Below are 17,938 nucleotides of genomic sequence, written 5' to 3' on the forward strand. Positions count from 1 at the left end.
TTCTCTGTTGTCTCAACAAAAAAAATCTGGTCCATGCCCTGATAATCTCTCACCACAATTATTGTAACCTCTTTTCTCATCTTTCTTCTTTTTTTCACCTCAGCCCCATACTTCTATCCAGTTTCTTTCACTAAAATCATCAACTTATCTTGTAGCTTTCATCATGTGATGATCCTTCTTAAATCCCTACATGTCATTCTGTCCATTCCCAGATCCTGAATAAGCTTCTCAGCCTTCAAAATTCTTCATAGCCCCACAGCCTTATCTCTCTGCTCTGCTCTCCTATCCCAAATCCCTGCCTCTGTAGGGATGTGCACAAAACTGGTTTTGCCAATTTGGCTCGTATCTGAACTGGATTTGAACTGGCCCAGTTTTGGCTTGGGGCCCGGTTGAACCAGACCCACTTCAAGTTCAACTGGACCCAGTTCAAGGACCTTGGTTCGAACTGGCTCTGAGCTCTACTGGTAAAGGGGATTCCGGTGAGGGGCTTGCCTAAGGGTAGAGCGGGCGGGAGGGGAATAAGTAACTATTACAAGTGGCGGCTGTGGCACTGCTGGCAGCCACGGGGGTAGCAGGGACTCCCCCCACCCCCGCCAGCCTCACCCAGAGTAGGCAGGACCGGTGGTCACACAAATGTGTGCAACCTCTATGTGCATACACAGAGGCAGGGGTGTAACTACCATTAGGCAAGGGGAGGCGGCTACCTGGGGGGCCCCACGCCTCGAGGGGCCCCCCAGAGGCAAGTCACATGACTATATATTGTGAAGTGTGTGTGTGTGTATCAGTGAGGGGCCCATTTTAAAATTTTGTCTCTGGGCCCACTCCAGCCTTGTTACACCCCTGCACAGAGGTAACTAAAATGGCCTCCATGCATGCACAGAGGCCTGAACCAGGCTGAAGAACTGGGCCACCATAAGCCCTGCCTACTCTGGAGGAGGCTGGTGGGGTGAGGGGGAGCCATGCAGCAGCACTTGTAAGTAGTTACTTACTTCCCTCCTGCCTGCTCTACCCTTAGCAAGCCCCATTGCCCCTTTACTGGTAAATGGGTATCCTCACCTGATTTCCCTTAATCGGTAGAGCTTTGAGCCAGTTCAGTTTGAGCTGGCTTGGTTTGAACCGGGCCCTGTCCAGTTCGAACCCGAACCTGTCAAACCAAACTGGTTCAACATCGACCCTGGCTCGAACTGAGCTGGCTTGCACACACCTCTGACCTTCATTTTTCCATCACCCTCAGCAGTCCAAAGATGTCCTGCTCCCTTAAATGACTCCACTCCTTGTCGCTTGTTGCCCTTCATCCTGTAGGAAACCACTTCCTACAGTACTTCCACAATGCCACCTCTTTTACTTCCTTTAAATCCTTCTTCAAAACTCACCTTTTTTGTGAACCCTTTGGCTCAACTCCCTAAGTCTCCATACAACACTTTGAGAAAGCCTAAGTAAGTGTATTGTACATAAAATCTCATATTTTCCCCAGTCTTTCCACTACCCATGATCTCTTCCATACTGTAAACGCTTCAGGACAGAGTCTTGTCTTCTCACTCCATGTAAAGCACCATGCACATGGACGATGCTGTATTATTAATTTTTTTAAAAAAATTCAAATCAGTGATATTCAGGATCAACCTGAGGTCTACAGCCAAGTGATTTATCCAAAAAGGCTGAAGCCTGAGGTTGGACCTGGGAACGTGAGCTAGGGAGATGGGTAGACAAGCAACAGGAACAGGATAATATGGGAATATATTACATGGAAAGATATTCTGTTTAAAAAACCTTCGTACTGACATTCAAGGGTTGTTTTGTTTAATGTTGCAATCAAGTGGAAAAATCAGGAGTCTGGTTATCCCCATGTTCAAATACCATATTTGTAAAATATCAAACATGTAAATTCACCATCTTTAGCTGGAACATATTAATTGTTGGACACAGTAACCATAGTCCTCCGTACATTATTCACTCTTAGTATTTGCATTAATTTTACAAAGCAGGTGATTTATTCATTTGTAGAATGTACAGTAGAATTTAGTATCAGCCATGCATTTAGAAAGCTGTGTTCTTGTGTTCTGTGTGTCAGAATGTATCAAATATGCCCGGTGAAGGAGAGAATTAGTAATTGGCAATAAAAATAAGTGCTGGTTGTTTTGAAATAAAACAATATAAATCTGTCTCCTTTGTGATTACCTTTGGCAGATTGATGCATCTCTTGTTTTTCTCAATCTTGAGTATTTGCAGAGATTGTAGCACTTAGGTCAATGAGTGCTACAGGATATTTACTTTCAGAATACTTACTCTAGGCAAAATTGATACTTCAGTTTGAATATTTTTGCTATCATTCTACTACTGTCCTTCATGTACATTTTACTGTGCTTGGCTTATAAAAGACATGCATTGTTATTTGTAGCATTCTGATGGTTGCAGTATAAAGTGACAGAATATGGCATGGATTTTTCCTGTGATGGGATTTATTACAAATTTGATGGGATTTATTAAATCAGGAGGAGATCTTCCTTCCCCAATTAGTGCCTGCTGTGCCTTTCAGCCACTTCAACCTGCCTCTGCTATTCCTACCATTGGGTCACGGTGCTGCATTATTCCTACCATTTGAAATAAAACAAATAAATGCCCAATACAGTTGTATCATCAGAGCTGTTTGGGAGATTTACCAAGAAAGGTCTTCCACTCTAGTAGATGACCTAATCCAGGAGCTTGACAGGGGGAATGCACCCGTTACTTCTGCTGGACATCTCAGCAGCATTTGATACCATCAACTATGGTATGCTTCTGAACCGTCTCTTGAGTATAAGGATTGGAAGTACTGGAGTGGCTTTGGTTCTTTCTCAGGGAGAGGGTCCAGAAGGTGGTGCTCGAGTACTGCTGCTTGGCTCCTTGGCCATTGGCCAGTAGTGTTCTGCAAGGTTCGGATTTGTCCCCCATGCTTTTTAACATCCACATGAAACGACTGGAGGAGATTGAATCAGGACAAGATAGAGGCACTGTTGGTCAGTAGGAAAGCTGATCAAAATGAGGGATTTGACTGGTTCTGGATGGGGCTGCAGTCCCCTTGGAAGAGCAGATGTGCAGGACCCGACTCTGCTTTTGAAAGCTCAGGTGGAGGCGGTGGACTTTGCACAGCTTTGGCTAGGCGCCAACTTTCCCGAGAAGGCAGATCTGGCCCCAGTTACCCATGCCTTAGTCATGTCATGGCTGGATTACTGTAATGCGCTTTACATGGGGCTGCCCTTGAAGAATCTTTGGAAACTGCAGCTAGTGCAAAATACAGCAACTAGAGAGCAGACTGCCAATACCCAGGGCTCTTTGCCTGATGCTAGAAGACAGCATGTATTTCCTGGCTCTCTCACAGTTAACCCAGCCAACCTGCCACCTCTCCCATCATAAACGCACCAGAGAAAAGAAAGATGCCTAAATCCTGGCCACCTCTCCCATCATAAACACACCTGCAGGTGGCTCGCTCTCCAAGCAGAGAACCATCTTTTTCTGACAGGCATTCCCCGTTGCCCCTCCAGTTTGATAACGACACTCCCCACCTAACTACTGTTGCTCTCCCAGTCGAAATACACCTCAGCACTCCAGGAGCCCCGACTTTCCTCATATATGTTTCCCCCCAGAACACTACTATTCTGACACACGGAATTCAGAACCCCACAGCAAAAGCTACCCCAACTTTTACTATTCTTGAGATCATTGTGGCTCTATGCAGCTCAAGTTTATGATTATCTTCTTTAGAGGATCCACCTTGCTATCACTGGAGATCTCCATGTCCAACTAGGTCCCCCATATATACATATTTCACCTTGCTTCTATCATTCCTATCTAGAGTCCATACCTTCCCCACCCCCAACTCACCATCATGGGGATGTTCCATTGACATAACACTAGAACCAGGGGTCATCCCATGAAATTGATTGCCAGGAAACCTAGGGCCAACAAACGAAAGTACTTTTTCACACAACGCATAATCAACTTGTGGAATTCTCTGCCACAAGTTGTGGTGACAGCCAACAACCTGGATGGCTTTAAGAGGGGTTTGGATAACTTCATGGAGGAGAGGTCGATCATCGGCTACTAGTTTGAGGGCTAAAGGCCACCTTCAGCCTCAAAGGCAGGATGCCTCTGAATACCAGTTGCAGGGGAGTAACAGCAGGAGAGACACCATGCCCTCAACTCCTGCCTGTGGCTTCCAGCGGCATCTGGTGGGCCACTGTGTGAAACAGGATGCTGGACTAGATGGGCCTTGGGCCTGATTCAGCAGGGCTGTTCTTATGTTGTTCTTATGTACCTCTTGCTGCCCACCAAACACATCATCAGAATCAAACAGCTGATAAACCCAAATGGCCCCAGCTTCCCTCTGGGTTGAATCTGGTCCTCAAGCCATACAGATTTGTCCAACATCAGATGCTCCTCGTGGTTGTTGATTCCAACCAAGGCTCTGACCTTGGCTCGGATTCTGAATGTGCTGAGTTTCATGCCTCAGATTTAACTTTGACTCCCTCCCCCACCTAGTGAGTGAATGTCCTTAATCCAGATCCCTCCACTGAATATTTCAAACCCTATTCTGAGCAATTGGTTTATTTAGCAGCAGCACTGGGTTTAGAGATTCAGTAACCTGTGCAATCCCTTAAGGACCCAATCTGTGGTTTGATTGAGTCAGATACGTAAAAACCAATATTGCTTCCTATGCTTCCCACATTACTGGAAGTAGCTAAGAATTCATGGGACAAACCTGCTCCTGCACCCCCTACAGCTCGAACACTGGAGCACATGTACTGCATTTAATTGAAAGATGCCACCTTCCTTATTAAGCATCCTGTCCCTAATTCCATTGTAGTGGAAGCAGCCATCTCTCGCAGCTCTACCAGAAGCCAGTCTACCCCCGTCCTGATAAAGAGTGGATAAAGAATTCCCATGAATTCTTGATTCCCTGGGGTGAAAGATGTACTCTACTGCTAGTTTGCAATTGAGAGTTCCCAGCTACCAAACACGTATGGCTAGGTATCAGCATTTCTCGTTTGAGAAGTTAACACGCTGCATAGATCAGTTGCAACCTGATCAAAAGGAGTCAGCCTCTGTCTTTCTCTCTGAGGGTCTCGAGCTAGCTAAGCAACAGCTACACTCAACTCGTCATGGTGCTGACTAAGGATCCAGAGCTATGGCCTCTGCTGTACCTTTGTGAAGGCATGCCTGGATCCGATCATCCACCCTTGCACCAGAAACAAGAGCAAGGGTTGAGGATCTGCTTTTTGATGGGGAGGCACTTTTTTTGCCACCAAGACTAATGACAACCTGGATGTCCAAAAATTATGTTCTGCTGCATGATTGATTGGTCTGAACTAGCCCTCCTCTTACCAGCCCAGCATTGGGCCTGTCCTCAAAATTACAAACAGCAACTTTATCAACACCGGGATTCCTTTTGCTCCTACAAGTTCCAATATACAAGGTGTCCATCTTCCTCTACAGCCACAGCTAAGCCCATTGCCTCCAAACTAAAGTCTTCCACTTATGTAAAGCGCTTCTGACTGGAACAGCTCCAGACTGAACCCAATCCTCCCAGCTTGGCAGCACATAACTTCAGACAAATGGGTTCCCTCAATCATTCATACTAGCTATACCATAGAGTTACATCGACTCTCACCCCTTCTCCGGGATTCGTACCGCTGCTTCATCTCCTCACCTTGTAGAGGAGGTGCACTTGCTTCTCTGAAAGCAAGCTATCGAACCAGAGACCAAAGATCTCAACAGCAGCTTTTATTCAAGGTACTTTACCATCCCCAGAAAGGACAGAGAACTGAGGCCCATACTAGATCTTGAGGGTTTCAACCTTTATATACTTCACTTCCATGTGGTCTCCATAAGACTGGTGCTCACATTTCTCTACAAAGGTGATTGATTTGCTCTAAAGGACTTAAAAAATGCCTATTTTCACCTTTCAAAAAGGCAGCATCACAGGGAATTCTTCAGGTTCAAGATTAGGTCTGAAACATACTAGTACATTGCTCTGCCTTTCAGTTTGGCCTCTGCCCTAAGGGTCTTCACCAAATACATGTTGGTTGTCACTCGTGGACAAACAGGAAATCCACCCAACACACCAGTTGGCAATATTTTGGCAATATTCAAGGCCTTCAAGGCTTTTAATCTTTTACTCCAAAACAAAACAGTTCTCATGTTTACAGACAGCACCACAGCACGGGCATATATCAGTCACGGGGGACGATGTCACAGTTTTCAGGTTTCTCATTTACCTTTCAGTAAGATTCTGGAAGTGGTGCCTGCATCTCAACATAACTCCTCAAGCAGTCCACATTGCCTACTCATCAAATACTCTTGCAGATTCCCTCAGTCGGCACCATACTCTGTCCCACAAGCAGTGACTCCGCAAAGATTTAGCCCAGTCCCTCTTTTGCCTTTGGGGATGGCCCACCATCGATCTATTTGCCATGTCACAGAATGCTCAGTGCAGAAGTTTTTGCAGCAGGGCAAGTGCGATCCTCACTCATTTGGGGACACCTTCCTCCTTTCATGTAACATAGGCCTTCTTTACATGTTTTCCCCCTTTCACATTCAGGGTAATCCAGAAAATATGCATGGACAGAGCCAATTGTATCCTAGTAACACCTTGGTGGCCCCAACAGTCATCAATAATCAGTCATCATTTTCAATCTTCCTATCAATGTCCAGAAAAACCTTTCTACACTTACCTGCTCATCCAGATCTCTTCACAATGATCGATGGGACAAAATGTCATCCAGATATCCATGCTTTCAAACTCACAGCCTGGAGGATGGAAATGGTCAGGTAATGACAGATGCTGTACATCAGGATGAAACCTTTTAGCATCTCATAAACCATCCACTGGATATTCTTTTGAGGCAAAATGGAAGTGTTTCTCTATGTTTGTATGAACTAGGCTCTGCACAGGCAGATTTCCCATGCATGTGAATGCTCAGCAGCCCACTCAAGTAACTAACCTCAGCAGCCCACTACAAGTAACTAACCTGTCTTTACCAAAGGTGGTTCTGTTTAGAGAAGTTTTTCAGTGGAGCTTTGTCTGGATCCTGCCCAATACTAAATGCCAATTTTTATGGCAGTTCCTCTAGTACTCTTAAAATGTCAGAGTAAATATTCATTGAATGTTGTGTGTGTGTGTGTGTGTGTGTGTGTGTGTGAGAGAGAGAGAGAGAGAGAGAGAGAGAGAGAGAGAGAGAGAGCGAGAGAGAGAGAATGAGAATGTTTAGCATGGAAAGCAAAAACCTGAGTAACAAAATATTTTAAAAGGAGGCCATTCTAAGAGACTAATAGTAGCAGGATAGGAGCTTTAGTTTGAAATACTGAAGATCCATGGTAAATTCCTGGAAGAATTTTCTATGGAAATTCATAGTTCATATAGTTCATATGAAAAATATACACAATGGAAAAACCATGCCTCTTAAAGTAAGCGTCTTAGGGTCTGAACAGTGTATGCTCAAAAGATAGATAAGGGAAGCATTGTATTTAGACAAGTTACAGCCTGGGGTTAATGGTAAGGAAGAACTGAAAGAAATCTTAAAGTATATAGGTTATTAAAGGGTAAGCAGTAATTGAGTTTACACCCTTCCTTATTTTGTTTTTCTGTTAGTGTCAAGCAAGCAAGGCTGTGTGTCATCAGTTTCCGTCTTCCCCTCCTCCCTCACTTATTCACGTGCTAATCAGGTTGCCTGATTTGATTTATGGGAGAGTATTTGGGATATAAGAATGTGGATTTCTAAATAGTGAGATATGGAACACTGAAGTTGATGTTTGTACGTCAAAACGTCTGTTCTTTATTTGTAGTTTTTAATTTTCTTTTAATCTATGCTATAAAAAGGTCTGGAGAGAAGAATTTGGGGTAAATCCATTATGCTAACTTGGCAAAGAGGCACCTTTTAACATGGTGATTCTCTTTATTAGCAGGGGGAGAGTGACTGGCCCTGTCCACCCCTAGCACAGTACCTCCAGTGAGTGTTGCTGGTGTCTATCTTATGTTTCTTTTCAGATTGTGAGCCCTTTGGGGACAGGGATCCATCTTATTTATTTGTTGTTTCTCTGTGTAAACCACCCTGAGCCTTGTTTGGAAGGGCAGTATATAAATAGAAAGAAAGAAAGAAAGAAAGAAAGAAAGAAAGAAAGAAAGAAAGAAAGAAAGAAAGAAAGATAGATAGATAGATGCGTATTGTGTTGGCAGTATATGAATTAATTCAGAATTTTCTACTCCTATCCTGAATCTTAAGCCATGACAAATGCTCCCATTAACATATGTTTTAAAGCTGTCAGTTATATAAACTGTTATATACACTTTTTATTTAGTTGCAACTTAAATAATGAGGTTGGATTAGAACAAAATTATCTGTCAACATGTGGCTTGCAGTAGTAACATTTGGTGATTCATATAGCATTGACCCGATCCTCATAACAGTCTTTGTGTCTGTAAAATAAGAGCAGTACCAGTGTTGGCATCTGTTGCCCTGTTTTGTTTTATCTTAGATCCAAAAAGACAGGCAGTCTTGTCTTTTTGTAAACATTTCTATTACCACCATCAAGAGAAGAAAAGTGTAATAAAGGATGCTTGTTCAGCTCCTTGTTCTTTGAAAACAACCTTTGCTGACATCATCCATTAGGTAAGAAATAATACTGACAATTACACTAGATCTTCATCCAAGATGGAACCTTGCTTCTATTATTGTGATTCATCACTTTGCAAAGGATAATGATGGGGCAATCCAAAATCACTTGCTCAGTGGCAAAATAAAGCTGAAGTGTGGTTATATCACACATCCTCCTGTGAACTCTGATTTTTCCCCTCATTGTATTTAATCCCAAATTCAGTTATGTTCCATTGTATTACTTTTGAGGCCAGTGGAGCTGTTTACAGCTTGGGAAAGATCTATTTTAGGAAGAACAATGCATGGATCCAAAAAATTCATCGACCATGAAGCTACTCTAATGGCAGGCTAGGAAGCACTTTCTGTTCTGCTACTCTTGAATGTTTGAGGAGGAACAATGACTAGGGATGTGCACAAATCACATTTCAAGACATGATTCGGAACACATCCCCTGCCCATGTAAAATGTAGATGAGCAGGTACATACCTGCTCCTCCACTGCTCGCCACCACTTTCTGAATCAGCAGCACTCTTCCCAGCTACTTTCATTTGCCAGCTGCCCCTGCATGACACCAGCATGCAAATGGCCACCATGCATGCAGCATGTTTTAAAACGTGATTCGTGCACATCCCTAACAATGACTCAATGACAAAGCATATGTTTTGCTTGTGTAAGGCCCTGGGTTCCGTTCTTGTCCTCTCCAGTTGAAGGATCTCAGGTAACAGGAGTGATAACTTAGAAAGGTGGACCAGTGGCCCGAGTGTGCATGTGTGTAATTGTACAACATATGGTTACTCTGGTTATTCACAACATTGATTTATGTTCCTATAACTAAGGAATAAAAGAGAATTCCTTGGGGTAGAAAAAAGAGAAATCAAGCCTGCAAAATTAGTGCATGATTCACATAATGGTTTAGTTTCATTTCTTTGGGGAACATTTAACAGGAGTGGTAGCTAAACAATATCACTTTCCTGTGCAATATCACTTTTACTGTGTGGGACATTAACTATAGTTGTCATCTCTGTAGGAGAAAAATACATTAGGCTTCTAATTACATTCATAGGAACAGAGAATACAAATGCAAGTGCAAACTGTGTGATCAAATTATCTCTTTGCTATTATGGGGAGTACATTGTGTGACATAGACATTTGTTAGATATTTTACTAGTAATGACAGTTAATTTGAGTTTGTGGTCAATTTCCTGAGATTCTTTCCCTTGTAGTTCCTGAGGTTTTGGAACTGAGCCTAAAACAACAACAAAGTACATAGAAGGCAAGAACTCTTCATAAAACTTACATTTCTTTTCCGAGTCAAATAATTTCTGGTGTTTAGGGTCATTAGCTTCCCATCTCCAGGAAGTCTTGGAGGAAACAGATTATCTGGACCCATGTCAAACTGACTTTCTTGCCATCTATGGGACTGAGACTACCTTGGTTACTCTGGTGGATGATCTTACTCTAGGAAACAACAGAGGGAGTGTGACTCTGTTGGTTAATATGGATCTTTAGGTGGCTTTTAATACTGTTGATGATCATGGTATCCTTCTAGTTCATCTGGGGGAGTTGAAAGTGGGAGGCTGTAGTGATAGTAAAGCTTTAGGGGAGGACTAGACCTCTTTTAGAGCAACTGCTGGGAGGGTGAGCCTTTCCTAATAAGAGCAAAAGCTTGAGAAAATCAAAACAGAAGGACTAATCCAAAGGACTGGGTGGGATCTACACACAGAGGAGGAGGAGGAGGAGGAGGAATCTTTGTTTTTTATTTCATCTGTCCCAAGAGCGCCCTGACAAAGCAGTGGACTGAGAAGCTGCTGGGGAATTGAGAGCCTGGAAACAGCAGGAAGGTCACTGCCAATAAATAGTAGAAGAACAGGGACCAGTTCAATTAGACACACGAGGGAAGTTATTTTTCTTTATCATATTGCTTGGATCTGAATTGCCTGGTTAGTGAAACTCTTTCTTTTGCAATCTGTTTTATGAAGAGGCAATTGTTTTTATTGAATACTCTTGTTTTTCTTTTAATGTAATAATAAACCCTTGTTGGTAAAGTGTGCTACTCTTCATTTTGAGTCTTCCTTAGTCACACACCTTTGAAGGCCTAGGACTTGGGCAGGGGGAGGTGTTTCACTTTCTCCCCTCGCCCCATAATCTTATATGGAGAGTGGGTTTTCCAACATTAAAATAAAGTAGATGGTGGCAGTCTACTGTTTATTCCTTACAGACAAGGATTCAACCCCAGTGGAACACACACACCCCACCGGCTCTGGTAAGAACTATGACAGAGGCACTGCTTTGCAATGGTTCCATTCCTAACTCTCAGGCAGATTTGAGGTCACTTGGAAACACTAGATCTTCCTAGTGCAAATAGTTTCTATTTATTCAGATCCTATTTTCCGGAACCTGTGCATAGTACATCACAGCCTTGATTTGGTCCCAATTTTTGCTTTTTGGGGAAAGTTGTTTGAAAAATTACTGTGAGCTGGTGGTGATGTTCTTCAGAATTCAGCTCCCTCCATGAGTTCTCTAGCACTATATACTGCATGATTGGATGGACGTACATATGTGTAAAAGAGCATGCGTTAACATAAAAGTAATATGAAGTGTACATCCTGCTGTTTCTTACACTGTTTGGAATTGTTGTGAATAACAGACAGTAGGACAATTGTGTGTTTTCTAGTACAGCTGTAATCAAAAGAACCTACTTTTTTAACAGTGCAGGTCAGGTTACAGGCACTCCTCAAGTTACGAACATATGACTTACAGACATCCGTCCATACAAACAAAGCTCCGTAACATACTACATTAAGGAAGTCCCCCAGCTTACAAATGGCAACTCACACATGCAAACAGGTCATTACTCTTGGGAACTATATGTGTTCCAAGTTATGATCACCCGTCTTACAAACTAACTTTTGGAACCCAGCCCATTTGTAAGTTGGGGACTCCCTGGCATTCTAGAGTAAATGAATGAATTACCTATTAGCAGACCTACAGAACCTTCTGCAATATCTGATGTGGCGGTGGGTGGGGGAGAGAAACTTGGGCAGTAATTATTGATATAAGCATAAGGAGTGTTACATCTGTGAAACCTTGGATGGTATGTATCCTGTCCTGCAGTTGAGAGCTCACAAGAGCAGTTGGGATTGCAGCACCCTGGCTAGCTCCGTGAGCAACTTGCTCCCACAAGGGCACAAGATCCTTGGCATGGAAAAGGCCACTGCATTGGTGGAATCAGTTTCACACCCAGTGAGTGCCAGTTCTGGGGTCTCAGGTTACAGAGTCTTCCAGCTGTCTGGCTCATTCCCTAGACTGGTTCAGGACTGGGCCCAGGGCTCCCACTTACTTTGGGTCACATTGTATTACTGCTTAGGGTGGCAGTCATGACATATTCCCTCCTAACTGTTTCTCCATGCTGCACTGCTCTGTGGATCATCAAGCTCAGACAACTGTGCACACTAAAGCACAGAGATTACATATACAGGCAAACCTTGTATACACGGAACTGCTATTCATGGTTTCGCATAGCCATGGGTATCAAATAGACACCCAACCTCCTTATCCATGGATACAAAGGGACACTTTATTTGGCCTGCTTTCATGATGGGGTGTGTGTGTTTAGTCTGGGCATCTAACTTCTGTGTTCCCATAGCCTCAATGACTCATTATCCGCAATTTCGTTACCAGTAGTATTCTGCAGGAACAGAACCTCTGTGGATAATGAAGTCCACCTATATATGGAATGGCCACGTCTCATACTTTGGACTTGACTTTGTGCACATGCCAAAAAGGTTGTCTGTCATTTATAAATAATCCTTTTCTAAGGAGTAATTATTCTTGCTCTTGCTGTCTAACAGCATCATAATTAAATTCAGCTGTTCTCAGTCAGTACCTTGAGGGAAGTTTGCCTTAAGCTCAGTGATATCTTAAATGAGCCTGAGCAGCTCTTCAGATGTTTTCTTTGAAATATATATATATATATATATATATATATATATATATATATATATTAAAAAAAAGATCCTGTTTGGCTGTTTCTGAATTTTTTAAAAAAACATTCAGATGAACTGAACTGAAAGCTTATTAGGTTTTTACACATCTGAGTTCAAAAACTGAAGCATTAGAATAGACATGAGGACCACATATTTCCACCCCAAGGGATAGAAAATGCCGAAGAATCCTCTAATGCTAGAATGCCTGTGATTGTTTGACCTGGTCAAACATCTATGAATGGAAAAGCTTGACTGACTGGAGAAAAAGATGAAGATTAAAAGTACAACCCTGGAATTCTTTTCTCTTGGTTAAGTTCATAAATACTGCTTTTTCCCAACATATAGCCAAGCTTTAGGAGATTATACATTGAAAATGACTGACCATAAAATTGATATATAAAAATATTGTGGAAGGATGTAATTATAATAAAGGTCACAGGATAAAATTTCCAATGTAATTATTTTATACAATCTACAAAATCCAGATGCTTTCCACAGGTAATAACATTACACAGTCATTTTCTGCAATACTGAGAGAATTATGAGCTGTTGTTATTTGGTCTTTAAATAGATACTTTTGAAGGCATCTTCAATGGAAATTTTATAATGTTTGAAAAAAGCTTTGGAGCTTGGTTGCTCCTGGAGAAGAGAATTTCACTGACCCTCCAGCATCGCATTCACTGTATGATGTAGTGCATTTATAATGCTAAATAAAGTACTAGCAAAAATTATGCTAGTAGCAAATTAAGGGATAAGATTAGCATGGAAGGAGCAGAGAGGGTTCCATGGCAGTGATTCAAGGCATCAAAAGCTTTTCTTGATGCCGTCTGAAAGTGTTGGATTTAAGATCCAAAATGATTGGTCCAGTATTTACCAAAGCTGCATGCATCTTCATATTAAATGTAAAGTGTGCTGTCGGGTCAATTTCAGCTCCTGGCGCCCACAGAGCCCTTAGTTTTCTTTGGTAGCAAAGGTAAATAAGGATAATAAATGATCTAGAATATATTCTGACATTTTGTATGTTCATTTTAGAAAGGCGGTGAATTTTATCTCTCTTTGCAAATATATAGCTGACCATATAGAGGAATTACTGTATGACTTCTGCAAAAACAAAAACAAAAAAATCTTGGAAAGAAAGTGGCTACAGGAGAGAAGTGGGAAACACTCCCAGAAGATAATGGACTATTGCCCACCCCGCTTCTTTGATAACTATCTCTTAACGAAATATAAGGACGTTTATTTTCCTTTTCTCAGAAAGAGTTGTCTGAGTATTGCTTCAGATAATGGAAGCTTGAGTTTAAAAAAAATAACTTGTAACACACTTAAGCAGGACTGTAACACACTTAAGCAGGACTACAAGATGGAAGGAAAAGGGGAAAAATACAATTCCAAAGATCTGATAGGTGCCCAGATGAGATATGCTAAAGTCGCTCTTTCCTCTGGTTGTTACCACTCAGTCTTTTAAGAACATAAGAACAGCCCTGCTGGATCAGGCCCAAGGTCTATCTAGTACAGAATCCTGTTTCACACAGTGGTCCACCAGATGCCTCTGAGAAGTCCACGGGCAAGAGGCAAGGGCATGCCCTCTCTCTGGCTGATGCTCCCCTGTAACTGGTATTCAGAGGCATCTTGCCTATGAGGGTGGGGGTGACCAGACAGCTACAAATGTCATATTCACAGTTAATGCTATCACCAGAACATGAGATCTATTTCATCTGCTTTTCTGTACAACTTTAGTTGGTTTTGGAGATTGACAGGAATGGTTGCAAATGGGGGACTGAATTGCCTTTATTCATACACAATGAAAACAGTTTGTTTCCCTATCAAAAAGTAAAAAAAAAAACAAAAACCAGTTCCAGACAACTTTGAGGCCTGGTCAACACATGCAACAGAATACGGTGGCAGAGACTAAGATGATAGAATGGACTGTACCACTTCAGATTGCAGGTGGAAGGATCATAGCCTTAATGCTTCCCACTTCTCCCCTGTAGTCTCTTTCTAAGAACCTCTCTCCCTCTCCCTCTGACTAGGTTTGTGGGTTTTTCGTGGTTGTTTTTAAGCTGTATGTGTAATGTTTACACATACATTGCTACAAACATGACAGTCCCTATCTGAAGTCCAAACTGGTACAGTCCATTCAACCACCCCAAAACTTGACCATCTCATGTTGTTGGATGTGTATTTGCTCAACCCAACTGCTTTAAATCCAGGTGCTTTGCTTGAATGTTTTATGATTTGAATAGTTATCTACTAAAGCATGGCTTCCTGCAGAGCTAGCTCATTTGTAATTTTGTATAATGAGCTTTTCAATATAGCACCAGGAATGTGCATTGTCTATTCCAAGATTAAGGAAAGGAATAGAAAATGCCTTGAAGAAAAATATAAACTAAAGATTAAAAAATTGAATCTTTAAAATGGGGAGGGGGGAGGGAAGAAAATGAAAAAGGCTGCACATCTGTGGGTCAGCAGGAGAAGGAAATGAGCAAATTTTGAGGAAAACCTTTCACAGAAAACAGAGAAGTGTACAGTTTGAGGAAGGAGTTCCATAAACCCCAGTAAGAGGGAATGGGTCAAGTTAAGAGCTGGAAGATGTAAAACAGTGGTTTTTATTTCCCCGTTTATTGACAATGAAGACTGTAATGTCTGTATGTACAGCTACTGCCTCTAACACATTGCTTTACAGATAGTTCTCTTTGATAACTCAGCTGCAGACTTTAATTTGCATATGCAATATGTTTGGTTTCAGACATCAACATGGCAGGAGAACCAAAACCATACAGACCGAAGCCAGGAAACAAGAGGCCACTTTCAGCTCTCTACAGGTGGGCCTGTCCATTTATTACTGCACCTGAGATCAACTTCTGGGTTTTTAAGAGGATGATGGTGAAAGATTTGCATTTGAGTATCTGTCTGTTTATGCAGTAGCTGGCACAGGAGCCCTGCCACGGGGGAAAAGCTGGCAACTCTGTCATGTGATCTCTGATTGACTGCAGTGACCTCTCAAGCCAGTACAATAACTGCAGTGCATCCTAATATTCAACCAGCTGTCACCAGAAACTCACCTGTTTTCACCTGCAGTCACTGGCTAACATCCAGTCTAAAGTTCTGCATGCCATAACATTTATGTGTTGATTTATTGGCAGCAGTGAGGGAGGGGCCAATTTTGCCAATCCTTCCTTCTGCAGGCCTCTGCGCTTCCCAAAAATATGTCCCCGAGGCAAAAAAATAACCCCTCCCCTGTTGCATATGTGAAACGTTATTCAGTATGCACAACATTGGGCTGGTTATCAGCTGATATCTTCTAACCCATTTATAACTGGATGGAAAGTAAATAAATGGATTAATAAAACTGCAAACTCACTCCCACCCTGTGATTCTAAAATGTCTGTTGCCTATTGTATTGTTTTTACCCTGGTGGCGCAGTGGTAAAACTGCCGCCCTGTAACCAGAAGGTTGCAAGATCGATCCTGACCAGGGGCTCAAGGTTGACTCAGCCTTCCATCCTTCCGAGGTCGGTAAAATGAGTACCCAGAAATGTTGGGGGCAATATGCTAAATCATTGTAAACCGCTTAGAGAGCTTCCAGCTATAGAGCGGTATATAAATGTAAGTGCTATTGCTATTGCTATTGCTATTGCTATTGGCACTACATCGAAGCCGCCTTCAGAATTTATAGAAAGACACTGTACCCAGTGACTAAAATGGGGCCAGAAATCCTGCCCCACCCCTGTCATTCATTTGTGGCAGCCCGTCCCCAATGAATAAGAGGACGCTCAGAGGCACATGTCTTTTGCACTTTGTGTTTCTTATCTCTAAAGACCTAATAATGCTACATTCTATTGGGATATATTTGTTTTTGCTTATGCAGTATTAAAGTTTGCTGCTGCACTGTATTTTATGGTCCTATTGTGTATGTTTTTTTAAACTTGTAATTAGATTTGTATTTTTATCTTCCAATTTAATATTTTTATTGTGTAACTTTTTAATAGTCATATTGTTTTAAATGTTATGTAAGCCACCTTGAGATTGTGTTATTGAAAGGTGATATAAAAAATTGTCAATCAATCAATCAATTAAATGTCACCACTAGCATTATTATAGATTAGTGTGTATTCCCATCATATACCACAACTAATAGCATGTCAGTACTGTAGGTACAAAAATATAAATAAGCCAAGGGCTCACAAAGGCTCAAATAAAGCAATATATGTAGGGGTGACTCTCTCATGAGGTCACATACGTTAGTGTCAGACCAGGCGTGGAGGGAGGCTGGCGGCAGCTGTGGCCCCCTAACCCTGGCCCCACATCTGACGTCAGATGCAGGGGCCTGGCTGGCCACACCCCCACATCTGATGTGGGGCCACGCTGCCCCATTTGGAAGAGAGATCAGCCCGTGCTGCATTGGGCCGTGCGGGCCAGAGCAACTCTGCCTGCCTTTAAAGGCAGGGGGGCCGTTCTGACCGTGCTGCCAATGCAGCACAGGCCGGTCTTCCTCCCAAACGGGGCTGTGCGGCCCCGTTTGGGAGGGCAGGGAGAGTCACTCTGGCTGTGCTGCCAACACAGCAGGGCCGATTTCCCTCCCAAACAGAGCCACATTTGGGAGGGAGACCAAAATAACACCCCCCACGTCTGACATCAGATGGGGGGCCGTGTCTGAGGCTGCAAGGCCCAGCCCCTATGGGCAGTGGCCTTGGTTCTTTGAACCCATTCGCCCAATAGTGGCTCCGCCCGTCTCAGACAGTGAGTGTGGACACCTCACCCCATTCCCAACCTGCCTGTCACCCATGCCCCCACTTCCTCTGTACAGCTGATGTCCTTGCCTCTCTGTGTTCTCCGCCCCCCTTAATGGCCCCACTGCAACCTCTCTTGTTGGCCCACCCCCTGCCTCACCAAACACTGCCCTCTTCCCCTTCACCACTGGATAGGATGCACCATCACTGCTTGCACTCCACGTGGTGACAGTCAGTGTGCATCCAACACTGTCAGCTCTGTGTGCTGGACTCTCTCTTCACCACTGCACTAGCACCAATCATCTTTCTCCCCCTCGCCCTGCCACACCCATGTCTCTCCCCTCCAAGCACCAAACTTCCCTGGAGACAAAACAGACGAGTTTGGTGCTTGAAGCAGGGGAAAGGGAGCGCGTGCGAGTGCTCTGTTAGTGCAGCAGCAAGGAAGAGCACAAGAGGTTGCCAGTAGTAGGCCATACTAACCACTGCCTCGTGTCCTGCAAGCAGCAAGTAGCAGCATCTGGAGGGGAGAATTGGAGGGGTGGGCTAGCGTAGCAAGGGTGGTGGTGGTGGGGCCAGCAAGGCAGCAGAAAGGC

The 17,938-nt window shown here is 43.1% G+C and overlaps 1 protein-coding gene across 9 annotated transcripts in view; it reads left to right on the forward strand.

Annotated features, from left to right (window-relative positions):
- Positions 1–17,938, forward strand: part of RALYL (RALY RNA binding protein like) — a 466,710-nt gene that overhangs the window by 380,641 nt on the left and 68,131 nt on the right. For all 9 annotated transcript variants that reach the window (XM_053247058.1, XM_053247050.1, XM_053247056.1 and 6 more), the window contains one exon: positions 15,363–15,438. In XM_053247058.1, coding sequence (XP_053103033.1) covers positions 15,363–15,438 — 76 coding nt within the window. The remainder of the gene's footprint in view (positions 1–15,362; positions 15,439–17,938) is intronic.

Source organism: Hemicordylus capensis, chromosome 4 (assembly GCF_027244095.1).
Source record: "Hemicordylus capensis ecotype Gifberg chromosome 4, rHemCap1.1.pri, whole genome shotgun sequence".
NCBI lineage: Eukaryota > Metazoa > Chordata > Lepidosauria > Squamata > Cordylidae > Hemicordylus > Hemicordylus capensis.